At 61.2% G+C, this 13581-nt stretch overlaps 1 protein-coding gene across 5 annotated transcripts in view; it reads right to left on the bottom strand.

The window, feature by feature from the left end:
- Window positions 1-13581, bottom strand: part of PRR5 (proline rich 5) — a 48570-nt gene that overhangs the window by 21748 nt on the left and 13241 nt on the right. For 2 of the 5 annotated variants that reach the window (XM_059187239.1, XM_059187240.1), the window contains exon 2: window positions 4011-4130. In XM_059187239.1, the coding sequence (XP_059043222.1) occupies window positions 4011-4120 (110 nt within the window). In that variant the 5' untranslated portion in view covers window positions 4121-4130. Of the gene's footprint in view, window positions 1-4010; window positions 4413-13581 lie in introns of those variants that run through there. The other 3 variants (XM_059187238.1, XM_059187241.1, XM_059187242.1) reach the window with 3 other exon arrangements.

The following is a 13581-nucleotide window of genomic DNA, read 5'->3' as shown; positions in this document are numbered from 1 at the left end:
CCGGCGGGGCCGGAGGTTCAGGGCCCAGAGCAGCCACTAGGCAGGGGTGGGGTATGGGGAGCCAAACCCAGGCCCCCGGCAGCCTCCAACCCCGACCCCCAACCAAGGGATCACCCGGGAGCCTCCACTGGCCCCTCAGAGACCCTCCCCTGAGGTGGTGGCAGACATGCAGGCTTTGGAGCTGGACCTGGGTTAGATCCCAGCTTCTGCCCAGACTCCCTGTAGAGACCTGGGCCGGTTCCCAAACTTCTCTGAGCCTCAGTGTCCTCGCCTGCAAAATGGGGCTGCTGAGTCCCACCTTGAGGGCCGCTGGGGAATGACAGGAGCGCCTTCAGGTCTGGCATTTGGTCAGGACCCCTCACTAAGTGAGTGCAGAGCTGGGGGTGGGGGCTAGCATTGATGGAATCGGGCAGAACATTCTCACTCTGCAGGGGTTCGGCAGGCGGCCCCTGCCCATGGCAGGGGAGTGCCCACAAGGCGTCTGCCGCCAGCCTCCAGGTTCTTACCACCAATACCCACCTCTCTTGGTCCCTGAGCCCTGACCTCAAGTCAGACCCCGACATTAGTATAGGGTCTTTATTTTTTTTGATGATAATTCTTTTATGTATTTATCTATTTATTTATTTACTTTTAGCGTGCGGTCTTGATCAAGTCCATTCCCCCCACCTGCTTCCCTCTCTGCAAGCTGAAGACAATCATCCCTGCCCTAGAGGGAGACGATGGGGACAGAGGGAGTGTCCCACGCTGGGCAGTGTGCATGGCACAGCACCGGCCCACACTCCCCCGGCCTGGGGCCTCCCCTCCCACAGCTAGAAGCTGGGACAGATGCTGGGCTCTCCAGACCCGGAGCATTCAGGCCCGGCAGGGAATGAGAATTAACACGAACTCCATTAACGGTTAACACCTCTGGCCCAAACACGTGCCCAGGGGACCTGCGCTGGGCAGGCCTTTCGGGCTGAGGTTTGGGGAGCTCCCTCTTGCCCCTCAGCTCAAGAGCATAACCTCCACAGAACTAGTCGCCCCACCCCTGCACGGGGTCCAAACCCTGTCAGGAGCTAACTGGGGAGGCCCAGGAGGAAGGCATTCACAGAGCGTTCTGTCCCGGCCCTTGACGGAGGTGGGGGGGGGTGGTGCAGCTGCAGGTTGGAACAGCCTGTCTGGGGCCCTGTGCTTGACTTGGCTCAGGGGACAAACCCGCCCAGCAGAGAAGGGCCGAGGACACAACTGTGCCTGGCAGCCAGCACTCACTCGAACACTTCCACACCCCCGGAGCCGAGATCCTGGAGGAAAGAATGACAGCCCTCACCTGTCTCCCAGTTGATCTTCTCCCGGGCACTAAACGCGACCTGCGGTGACCTCATCCCTTTACCTGTGTCCCTGTTTATCTCCTGACTCCCTCCCCCAACTCAGGAAGCTGTTCTTTCTCTGCTGACTCGTGGCCCCAGAAGCCACCCAGTGCCAGGGAGCACAGGAAGGAATGAGAGAACAAGTCACAGGGATGAATGTCTCAGTGAGCGCACGGATCCCGTTCTCACGAGAGCAAGCCTTGTATGTTGGCCCCATGTCCAGATGAGGAAACATGCACAGGAAATTGGTGGATGCGCCCAGGGTCACTGTGGTGGGCTGAATGGGGTCCCCAAGAAATTCTTGTCTACTCTGGAAACAGGGTCTCACAGACGTAGTTAGGTAAGGATCCTGAGACAGAATCATTCGGGATGAGGGTGACCCCAGAGTGAATGATTGGTGTCCTTCCAAGAGAAAGGAGAGGGAGTTTCGATCACAGACCCAGGAGAGGCCACGTGAAGACAAGCAGCCTGCCACAAGCCAAGAAACCACTAGAAGCTGGAGGAGGCAGAAGGCTACGGAGGGAGCACTGTCCCCCCGACGCCTTGGACTCCGAATGAGGAGTGCCCAGCTCAGCCAGGCGGGCCCTGAAGACAGACACGGCTGTCCTGTATGAGGGCTGTTGTCCTGCCCCGCCTCACAGGGGGCACTGCAAGGAGGGGTGGGCAAGCAGAAACCAGAGTGGACCCCCAGCCCGACACAGCTCCCACTCAGGGAAGGGCAGATGAAGGCGCCCCGCCTCTCCTTGGCTCGGCACCCTCTGTCTGGAGAGGAGAGAGCAGCGGCTCACGCCCTACAGTGTTCTATGTGGGTGACACTGACATGGGCAGGTCTGCTGGGCGCTGTGTCCCCCTCTGCACCTTCAAAGGGGAGATGAGAGAAGTAACTCCCTCTCTGGGCTAAGTGAACCGAGGGACCTGAAGGCGTCGGGTGCATAGGAGAAGTACAAGACGTCAGATGGGAGCGGTCAGGTGCCCAAGGGATGGAAGACTCAAGCAGGGGGAGAGGAAACGTGTTCTTCTGAAGTCTGGCAGGTGCTGGTTCTAAATGCCATTAAGTGTAAAGCAGTGGAGGGACTCAGGTGGCCTTTCTCTGCAGTCCCCTCCCGGAGCTCCCCAAGACTCTGAGCTGGCCACAGGGTCACAAGGGCAGGGGGCTAAGCCCTTGAGCCGATGCCCTTCCCCTGTCTGGACACCCGTGAGTCCCTACCATGTGCTGGGCACTGCGCAGAGGGCTTGAATATGTATGTTTGCATTTAATCCCTAAATGCAACAGCCCCTGAGGCAGACACCCTTATGAGCCCATTTTATGGTTATGGAAATTAAGGCCCAGAGAGGTTGATTGACTTGCTCAAGGCCACACAGTGAGGTAGAGGCGGAGCTGGAAACTGAACTAAATCTGTTTGGCTACCACTAAGCAAAAGCAGAGAAGTAAGAGTGTGTGTGTGTGTGTGTGTGTGTGTGTGTTGGTGTGTGTGTTGGTGTGGGCAGGGGATCAGCTTCTCTCTCCTGAATTCTGAGACAGGAGAAATCAACTCTTGGGACATTGTGCAGTCAGTGCGTCACTGACATTCTCCCGTGACAGACCTTCCTTCACTGTCTCCACATCGGCCCTGTAAGGAGGAATGCACACACCCGCTGACAAATAGGGAAACTGAGGCAAACCCAGCCACAAGCAGTCTGCAACCTGGTAGGGGACAGAAGCCAAGCACATGGATGATGGGGTCCTGCCTAGTGCCCAGACAAGGGTCTCAGGCTGGTGGCCCTGTGCCCACTGGGATGCTCAAGAAACTCTCCCTGGGTGGCCACATGGACAGCCGGGTTCCTGGGGGCCAGGACCACAGCCAGCAGAGCATCTGGCAACAATTCCCTGCCAGGTGTGTGTGTGGGGAGGGGGGCGGCATTCACAGCCCCCCCTGAACAGCCTTTCAGTCCGTGCCCCACCCCTCCCTTTTCCTTTTGGTGGAAATGTCTACTTTGAAAAGGGATCAGGAACAGACACGCTGGGGAATCCCACTACATAAACCATCTCTTTTCCGGATCCCAGCCTTGCTCTTCAAACAAAGCTTGGGGGTGGGGGGACTTCCCACGCCCCTGCTAGTCTGGGAAAGGCCCCCAGGGGGGAGGGTCGTCTCAGGAATGCCAGGCAGCTGCTGCACCCCTGCTGACAGCTGGGAGGACAAGGGGCCGCTCTGGGGAAGCTACCCGCCCACCTCCCTCCGACCAAAGGGACCTTTACTCGGAGACAGGAAGCGCAGCGGCCACCCACCGACTGCGCCCTTGAGGCTCATCTGCTCATCTGAGAAATGGGAAAAACACTTCCTGCTCGATTTACCTCCCAGATGGCCACGAGCACCGGGGCGCAGACGTGGGAAGACCCCCGGGTGCGAGGCAAGCACGCGGGCTCCAGGCCCACCCCGTCGCCCACCAGCTGGGCGCTGCAGGACGAGTCCCGAGTCCGCGGTCTCGTCCCTCCCTTCCAGAAACACGTTGCATTAAACTTCCCTGTCCGCCCGCACAACTCCGGCGGAGCAAGTTCTTTGCTCACTGCGAGGTAGCGCGGCGCTCAGGGCTCCATTCCTCGCGCGCGGGCCCGACAGAAGGCTCCCTCTCCCCGGGCTCTGGGGCCCCGGGCCCGGCGGGCGGGCCCGGAGGGCGCGGCCTTACCTGTTCCAGGTGGCGTTGGCGCAGGCCCGGCGCTGCTGCGTGCCCCGCTCGTCCGCGCCGGCGGTAGCCGGCTCTCTCTTGCCCAGGTCACTGAGGCTGGGCGAACTCATGAACTTCAACCTGCGGAGAGTCCTCATGGTGACCCCGGCGGCCCGTTCCGCGCCCACGCGCGCCCGCCGCCGCGCCCTGCGCCACGCCGCGCCGCGGGCCCTGGCCGGCACTGCGCCCTCTACGAGGAAACTTGGGCGAGAGCAGGAAGCCGAGCTGCCCTCCGGGGTCCCGCTGCGGCCCCGCGCCTCCGCCCCGGGCTCCGCGCCGGCTGGCCCGCCGGGTTAATCATTGCTCCGAGCGGCCGCAGCATGGAGCGCCAGAAGCGCGGCCGGCAGCGCGGCCCCGGTGCAAACGGAGGCGGGGCCGGGGCCGGGGGCGGGGCCCGGTCCGGGGGCGGAACAGGGGCGGTCCTGGGGGGCGGGGCGGGAGAGGAGGCGTGGCTATGTCGGGCCGAGGCGGGGCCTCAAGCAAAGGGGTGTGACCGGGGGGGCGGGGCATGGAGGGCGGGGCCACTAGCGGGGGCGGGGTCTGCGCCTCTTCGGCCAAGGCCGCCCCAAAGCCCCCTAGGTGTCCACTTCCGGGTCAGGCTTGGACCCCCTCAGGTCTTCCGAGGGCCACCTATGCCCTCAGGAAACCAACACGCATGGGACGCACAACCCAACCCCAAGCGTCTTCTCCGAGCCGGCCACCGCAGCCACAAGCACGATGCTCAGGGACTCCTTACCCCCTCCCATGCCAGAACCCCTTTGCCAATGCTTCACCCATAGTCACCCCCTCCTGGCCATCCCCACAAAGGCTGTGCCCACGCGGATCCCTCCAGACCCTGCCACGTGAACGCAAACTCCTCCCAGTTTCCCTCAGGAGGTGGAGACCTCCTGACCCCTTTGGGCACCGGGCCAGGACCCCACCCCACCGAAGCCCAGCCTGGGCATGACAAATCACCCTCCCCTGGTGTGGAGGGGCTGCCAGACTGGGGCCTGGGGGGATCACCAGTGGCCTCTGCACCGCAGAAACCAGCAGAGCTGGCGCTCCACCCACCCCTCCAGGTATCAGGGATGGCAGAAACAAGTGGGTACCCTAAGACTTGGTGGCCGGGGACAGATGACCCCAGTGAAGGGCGGGCACAGCCTTGGCACTCTCCACGCTTTACACAGCACTTTAGATGTTTGGCCTCAGGCCAATCTCCCTCTACCAGGTAGGAATTCTATTTATTTATTTATTTATTTAGAGTATCGATACAGAGGTGGGAAAGCTTCTTCCCATTCCCCAATAGAGGAGATGAGGTCTAGAAAGTGAAAAAAACCCGCCCAGCACCTACAATCGGCAAATGGCAAAGTTGGGCCAACGCAGGCCTTCTAAGCACAGGGCACGGGCACGCGAACAGCCCCCACCCCAATCAGACAGGGCCCCACAGCATCGCTACCCTCATCCTACCTCCTGGACAGTCCCTGGGGCCGTTCCTGTGCTGATCACGGTCTGCTGGCACCACAACCCCTGCTCCCTTGTCTTCCCATAGACACTTCCCCCGTAAATCAGTGGGGAGAAAGGAGCTGCGGATCCTCGAATCTCAGCAGGCAGCGGAGGCTCAGAGGCCACCCCCCACCCCCGTGTCACACGGAACAGGGAACTGAGGCCCAGAGGCCCCTGGTTCCTTTATGCCAGAGTATGTGTTTCTCCTGCTGCCTCTTCATGGCAGAGCCAAAGTGCCCGCCCCCTGAGAAAGGGGCTCCTTCCCTTCCCTGGGTGGGGGCTAGCTCATGCAGTCTGATGCGGTGTAGACAGGAGTCAGCCAGTGGCTAGGCCTGGCTCAGCCCCCAAACGGAAGCTCTTTTCAGCCGAATGTTCCAGGAGGGGTGGTTTGCCAGGGTCAGGCCAAGCAGCAGATGGGCTGCTTTTGTGGCTTCGAGGGCCAAGAAAGCCCCATACGAAGTGTACAAGAACCTTGCAGGGACACATGGCCCGGTTAAAGTCAATCAGCATTTCCCAAGCCCCTGCTGTGGGTCAGACATGACCCTCACCCTAGGGAGGCAGGGTCATGACCATCAGACTCCCCGCCCTGAGCTCAAAATTCTATGGAGTGGAGACCAGAGGCTGTGGACTCCCGCAAAGCCCGTCATCCCCAAGGCAGAGACTTGCACGGCCTGGTGTGAGCAGACAGGCCAGGAAGGACTGAGCTGGCCCCTTCCTACCCTTGGGGGTTTCTCACCTCTTTAGAAACACCCCTGGAGCCTGTATGCTCCCTCCACGCCCATCCACCTGCTGGGCCGGGAACCACACACGCCTCCCTCGGCGCCGGCCATCTCCTTCTCCGGCTGTCTCCACCCTGGGTTGGGCTCCGGGGTTGCCCTCTGGTCATTTGGGGAATTTGCTGCCCTAGTGCCAGGAGCCAGGAGGGCAGGGACTACTAAACTGGGTCGGCACTACATTCCCAAACCCAGCGTGCAGTAGAAATGCGGCGCTCACTGAGAAGGGACAGTTAAACATCCGGGCACAGGAGCGGAGGGACGACATTCGACCATAGGAAGGCCAATGCTCTGTTGAACGTGCCCTGCCGGGCGCACGGAGGCAGAGCCACGGTAGCCACCAGCGGGGCAAGTGGGGCGGAGCAGGGCTGTGGGGTTGGACTCTGGGTGGGACGTGATGTATGGTGGTTTCCCAAGCCGGGGGAGAGGGCTGGCTTTGTTTGCTGGGCACGCTCAGGTGGGTGGGCTGACGGGCAGTCTGGCAGCAGGGGCCGGCTCGATGTGGGAGGGAGGCGGACCCCTCTGGATGAGAAATTAAAGGGAAAATGGGTGGCATGTGGGTAAGGGCAGCCCACGGGGGAGGTGGGAGGAAGGGCTGAGGGGGGTCTTGGTGGGAAGGGGGCTCTGGGAGCCGTGGTGGAGAGCAGCGTTCTGGAACAAGGGGCCAGCAAGAAATTCTAGAAGTAGGGATGGCTGAGGGCCTTCAACCCTGTCTGCGGGTCTGTGTTAAGGATATTTGCTGTCACCGTGCCCTAGCCCCAGCTGAGGACCTCCATGAAAGAGCCCAGGGTCAGTGTGTATAGGATACTCAGGTGAAGGTGACGCTGCCCTGGGTTTGGGCAGGTGCAAGGCGGCGAGGGGTACAGGGATATGGGGGTGGGGCTCGACAGCCCAGGGGAGCAGCCAACCCCCCCGGGCTGGAATCTGAGGCTGAGGCCAGGAAGAGACAAGACCGTTCCGATCCCCCAGAACAGGGGACAATGGGGTGGCCACAAACTGAGCCAAGCCCCTAAATGGATTCTGCACAGCCTGCAGTGCGGGGGAAAAACAAAAACCAAAAACTGTGCGCAGCCAAGGTTTTACAATGGAGAGATTGACATAGAAACCCTGATTTCTGGCTTCCTGGGAAGCATCAGATGACCGGGCCTCCTGGGCCCGAGGCCCCACGTGACAGCCCTCGCTGAGCTGCCGCCCCCGCAGGCAGGCAGAGGGGCTCTGGGCGCCCACCAGGCCCTCCACTCGCTTATGGGGCCTTCCGGGCCTGATGAGCGGGTGGGGACTGAGTGACTATATGGCAAGGGTGGCCCTGGGCAGGGTCCATCTGCGCCGAGACTCCCGGGAGGGAAATGCCCTCTGTGAAAGGGACTGGGAGACTGGGGTCCCAGTCCCCCACACTGTCAGAGCGCCCTTGCTCTGGACCCATGCCAGGCCAGATAGCTCCAACCGTGCCCTTTCTTCCCCCAGACCGGAGATTTAGTCATCCCTGCCACCCACCAGTGGGGTGTCAGGAGTTGGTACAGGGCCCTGGTCACCAAGAGGGACCCCAGGACTTGTCCTTCTGATGGGACAGAGAGCCCTCGATGGAGCAGCCGGACCTGGGGTCCGCCAGCCCTGCCACCAAGTCAGGTGATTCTAGGCCTCAGTTTGCCCATCTGTAAGATGGGTGGGCTTGGGGGTGAGGGGCCTCGCTGCACCAAGCCCCCACCAGTGCGTGTGAAGGATGGGGACTGAGAACCACAAAGCTCTGTGAGGGCCACACACTCCCACAGACGTGGCCAGAGATGGGGATCCAGGTGTCTTTGAGGCGCACGGTAGGACTGTGCCGAGGGGCTGGCCCCGAGGTTTTGTCTTCACAGGAAAGGCACTGGGACCAAAGGGGACTTGTGGGACGGGCCTGGCCCGTGGCACCGAGACTTTGGATCAGAAAGAGCCGCGGGGTTTGTCCCGCTCCTGCTGGGAACCTCAGTCAGGACAATCGGGGGCAGGGCTGGGGATGACGAACGAGCATCTGAGGGGACTCTCATGGTCCCCTGGGCTCCGCGAACCCCTGGCTCAGCCCCTCACTTCCGGCACATGGCACGGACGGCAGGACGGGCTCGCAGGTCTGCTCCCCGGGCCTCCAGGCGTCGAGTCCACCAGGGCAAGCTCTGGAGCTCAGGGACGCCAGCCTGTGTCCTTGGGCCACCCGGAGTGGGGAGTCAGCTCAGCCCCACGCGGCCGGGTCCGAAGGGGGTCCAGGGCCTGGGGCAGCCACCGCAGCTGTACTGTGTCCTCCAGGGCCATCTAGGCTGGGGGGGAGGCACATGCCCGCAGCCCCAGTCAGCAAGTGGCAGAGCGGAAGCGGGAGCCAGGCCAGCCTGGGCAGTGGGGGTAAGGGGTGGACGGCTGCCAGCTCTGTCACTGTCACCAGCGCTGTCCTCAGCAGCTCGCGCCTTGCCTACTTCCAGGCACCGGCCGCTGCGGGGGCACCTCTGCCCCCTGGTGGCGAAGCCTGGTGCTTCCCGAAGCCGGCTGGGACCGTGCCTCCTGCCCCCTAGGGGTCTTGGACGCAGGGAGCAGAGGCCATGGGAGGAGTGCCCGGCTCATTCCTGGCTTCTCTCTCCGGGATGGACAGGGATGGCGACACGTCTGCCTCGTGACGGGGTGAGGTGGATGGGACAATGCATGTCACCATGGGGGGTTCTGTAACGGCTGCCGATTAGGGCCATGTGGCAGAATGAGATTCCCGTCAGAGCTGTGATGCCGGCTGCCTCCAGCATCGCCCATGGTTCTGCTGGTCATCCCTGAAGGCCTTGCAATGCGCTGTCCTCGGTGACTGTCCCGAGGCTGGACAGCTGCTCGTCATCCCGGGCTGGATGGGCAGCAGAAGTGACACCTGTCGTCTTCCATGAGTGGGGGGGACCTCACAGAGACTCCCACTTGCCATGCCTGGGGCCAGTGGGTTCTGTTCTTGTGCTGGTCCAGAGGAAATGTGCCTCTGGTGGCCTTACAGCCAGGCTCAACTCTTAATACTCCCACTTCACAGATGGGGAAACTGAGGCCGAGTGGGATTACGTTGCTTGTTCAAGTGGTCGACCATAAAGTTCCGGAGCTGGGACGGCGCTGCTGGTGAGGCAAAGCCTGCCTCCCTCGTGCTTTAGTAAACACTGCAGACAGACTTATGGAACACCTCCTACAGACATCCTAGGTGTTGGGGGTACAGCGGGGGACAAGAAAGACTGGGTCCCTGCCATCATGGGGTGAGCTCCTGTCCCGTCCAACACCTCCTCACATCTTCATGTGCCCCTCCAGTCTTCCCGGCCCCATCACACAGCCATTCTGAGCTCTTCCCCAAGCAGGCAGCCTCTGGCCTCTGTTCTCAGAACACTCCCCCTCCACTTGCTCTGGATCCAGTTCTAGGGGTGGGTGAGGAGGTTCCGATCAGCACAGGCCCCTTGTCTCCCCCGCGGGCACTCTATGACTGCATCCACACAGCTCTCCAAACCTGACCTGCCCCTCTGTAAGTGAGGTCTCGAACAAGCAGCGTCCTAGGTCCTTCCTGGCAGGTAGGACTGCAGGAGTTGGATAGCCCCGATTTGGGTCTGTAAATAGGTGCCCGAGGCACAGTGAGGGTAAAGGCAGAGCAGGAGCAGGGCACAACAGAGGTCGCAGGCTTCACGGCCCCCCAACTGGGGCCGCTCTCTGCTCCCACCTCCCCTGCCGGTCTCTTCCCCTCCAGTGCCTTGTCCTCTCTGTTGAGTGAAACGGGCAGGCAGACCACGGACCCGGCAGCGCGAGCGCGAGGGTATGTGACAGCAGTGACCGCATGTTGTGCTCGGGGAGCACCTGCTGGGGTTGGTTCGTCACCGCGTGCACCCTGACTTCCCATAGCCATTCTGCACAGAGGCAGCTGCCCCTACCATCCCCATTTACAGGGAAGCCAGCTGGGGCCCCAGCGTTTAAGTGACTGGTCCAAGGCCACACGGCCAGGCCAGGATTCAAACCCAGGCTGCCCAGACTCCACCTTTGCTCACGAGCAGTGTGTGTCTGCCAGGGCCCCGGTACGGAGCAGGCCTGGAGGAAACGGCAGCCACCGCGGATTCTCATCTGTAATCAGCATCACATCTAGAGTCAAGGTCGGCCGCATGCGGGGCGGGGAGAGCTGGGGGCCGCCGCCGCACAGACGCGCGTCCTTCCCAGCCCCTCCTGGGGGAGGATGACCCCGCCAGCCCCATCCAGCGCTGCAAACTTGATTTGGATACAGACACAGTCATTGCCTGCCGGTCGGAGTCCTGGGGGTATCCAGGCTGCTCTCCTGTTGTGGGTAGAGCTGTGTCCCCCCAAAAGACATGCTAAAGTCCTAACTCCTGGTCCCTGTGCAAGTGACCTTGTGTGGCCAGAGGGTCTTTGCAGATCTGACCAGGTTGAGATGAGGTCATCCCGGAGGACCCTAAATGGCAATTTATAAGACCCTGTGAAGACACAGATGGAGACACAGGGGGCGGGCAGCCGTGTGAAGACAGAGGCAGACGGGTGTGGGGAGCTCACCCGCCAAGCAACGCCATGAAACGCCGGCAGCCAGAAACGCCGGCAGCCACCAGCAGCTGGGAGACACAAGGAAGGAGTCTTAGCCTTGCCCCCACCTTGAGCTCAGACTTCGGACCTCCAGCACTGCGAGAGAGTAAGTTTCTGTAGCAAGCCCCTCCAGCTTGGGGTCCTCTGTTAAGACAGACCTAAGACACGACTGCATCACCTTTCCCCCCACAGGGTCTGCATGCCCCCAGGCCCTGGCTTTGACCTCCGCATCTGGGAACCTGACATCCAAACATGGACAGGTCGGGCGCCAAGGCCAGTCAGCTGGAGACACTCACGTTCCCTTACCCCTGCTTTCTCCAATAGGAACGCACAATCCCCAGGAGAGTGGGGGGTAGGTGGGGTGGACAGCTTTATTTCTCCCTTGGGCGCCTCCTTGGCCAGCAGCCTTTCCTTAGAAGAATCCTTGGAAAGAACCACCACTCAGGATATTGGAACTTACCCTGATAACCAAAGACATAGGAGAGGGAGCCTGAGAGAATGGGGAGACTGGGTGCAGGACTGGGGGCCTTAGGAAGGGCTCTGTCACTCACTGCTCCTTCGTGACCCCTCACTAATGACCCTTCCAGGCAGGTCCCAGGCCTCTAGGAATTACTAGCCCCAGGCAGGCACTCCGATCCAGCAGGGCATGTAGGAAGCGGTGGCACCCAAACTTGGCCTGCATTCTCGAGTTCAGAAACAAAGCCCAAAGAGCCCAGGAAGGGGGTGACATTGGGTTGTCTGGACTCTGCCAAGTTCAGGGCTTCGGTCCTCGAGGAGGGTGTGTCCAGCCAGCAGGGGAATGGCTGTTCCACGAGCCATCCCCCCTACCCCGCCCTGCTCCTGCAAGAAAATGGTTCAAAGGCCACGAAGGGATGGATTCTGATGGGGGAGCGGACCGCTGAGATGCACGGGAAGGACTGGGGGCGGCGTTCTATCTCCCTGTAGGGGTGGGAGGTGTCCCTTCCTGAGGGCCTGGCCCACATGTCCCCAGCACAACCCTTCCCGCTGGGCAGCCTCATTCCCTACTACAAGAGAACACCGAGGTCCCAGATCCTGATGTTACCCACAGGGTCACAGGCCGGTGAAGGGCAGGGCCGGGGCGGACACCAGGCTGCCCACTCCAGTCCCTCGCTTCCCGCCTGGTGGACTGTGGACGGAATTCACCTGTCTGGAGGCCAGGCCCTTCCACACCTGAAGTCTGAGCAGGTACCGCTCCCCTGCCCTCCTCCCAGCCCCCGCCGGGCCACCTGCACCGGCCCCAGGGTTGTGCCGCAGCTTGCCTACCCCTCTGCGCCCCCCAAGCCCCTGCAGGCTCAGGACTCCTCCCCGCCCCCACACACAGCGTCCTGGCCTCTCAGCCTGTCGGGGTCCACCCTGCCGCCCGCACGCTCCCTCGCTCCCTCGCTCCCCAGCTCACAGGCATCAGAGGAGCGTCTCCGCCTGCCAGATCTCCACATTTCCAAGCTCGGGGTCCAAGGCCCTCCACAATCTGGGCACGAGCTTCCATTCCTTCCATTCCGCTTCATCCCTGGCTGAGCCTGTCCAGGCCTCCGTCTGCACCAACTTCCAAGCAGAAGACAGAGGGACTGCTTGTTCTCCAGACCTTCTGCCTGTTTCCCACCCCTGGGCCTTTCGCCAGGTGCTGCTCTCCGCCCGGGATGCCCTTCCTCCCTCTCCTCCAACTCATTTCTTCCCCAGCGATATTGATGATAATAATAGTACTAAGACAGCAGAGTGCCCTGGCTCAGGGCATGGGCTGTGGCTTATACCGGTGAACAGCCGTCTGCCTTGGGCTCACGAGTGTGGTTCAGTGTGCCTCAGTTTCCCCACCTGTAAAATGAGAACCAGAACAACATCTTCCTCCCTGGGTGATTCCCAAGGCTGAACAGGTGTCCACAGATACAAAACAGGCCAGGTGCGCAGTGGGTGCTCGTCGGTACGAGCTGTTATCAGTAGGGGTCCTCCCCCCCACGCTGTCTTCCCCTGAATGGGAGGTCTGTGTCCTCTATCAGACTGGGCGCTAGCTGAGGCCTTTGGCTGCAGTGGACAGAGGCCTATGGTATGTGCCGGGTGGACACGAACAAAGCCTTTCCTTCTTGACCACACTTTGGTCAGGCTCCTTGGAGCCTCTGTCACGGGACCGACCTTGGGCTTCCCACCTACTCTTGCAGGATCCAGTCTGAGCAGGAATCCTGCCAGGTCAGTTTAGCCCAACCCCCACACCCTGTATCTTATCACCCTGTCCTGCCTTCAGCAAAAATTCCCCAGAGTCGGTCACAAGAGTGCCCCTTTCCCCACAGGTTTCCACCCACTGACCCTGGCCCTGCTTGTTGACGGTAAATCCCTCCTTCTGCTTGCTGGAACGGGGAGCTGAGGCTAATTTCTCTCCCCCATGGCAGATCCCACAGCCAGGAAACGCACAAACTCTGAAAATTCAAGTTTTTTCAGAGTCCAGCCACAAAAATCTGGATCTGCTCTGATGTGAGGCTATCTGGAGTCCTTGTCTGCTCCTCTCTGTGCAGATGTGGTAGAGAGACACAGTCCCCCGGACGCCACCCTGGTGTCTCCTGCCAGCTATCAACAGGTTGGATCACCATTCAAAAGCCAGCAGGAGTTCCCAGGTCACATCTGGCCTGAGGGTCTCCGATAAGGGGTGGAGGGTTTGAACCGATGGGAAGCTGAGTCACAGAGCTTGTCCGTGGCTGAGCTGGGTTCCACCAGAC

The sequence above is a fragment of the Mustela lutreola genome, chromosome 8, assembly GCF_030435805.1.
Source record: "Mustela lutreola isolate mMusLut2 chromosome 8, mMusLut2.pri, whole genome shotgun sequence".
NCBI lineage: Eukaryota > Metazoa > Chordata > Mammalia > Carnivora > Mustelidae > Mustela > Mustela lutreola.
Note: the sequence above shows the minus strand (reverse complement) of the source record. Positions and strands in the feature narration are given on the sequence as shown.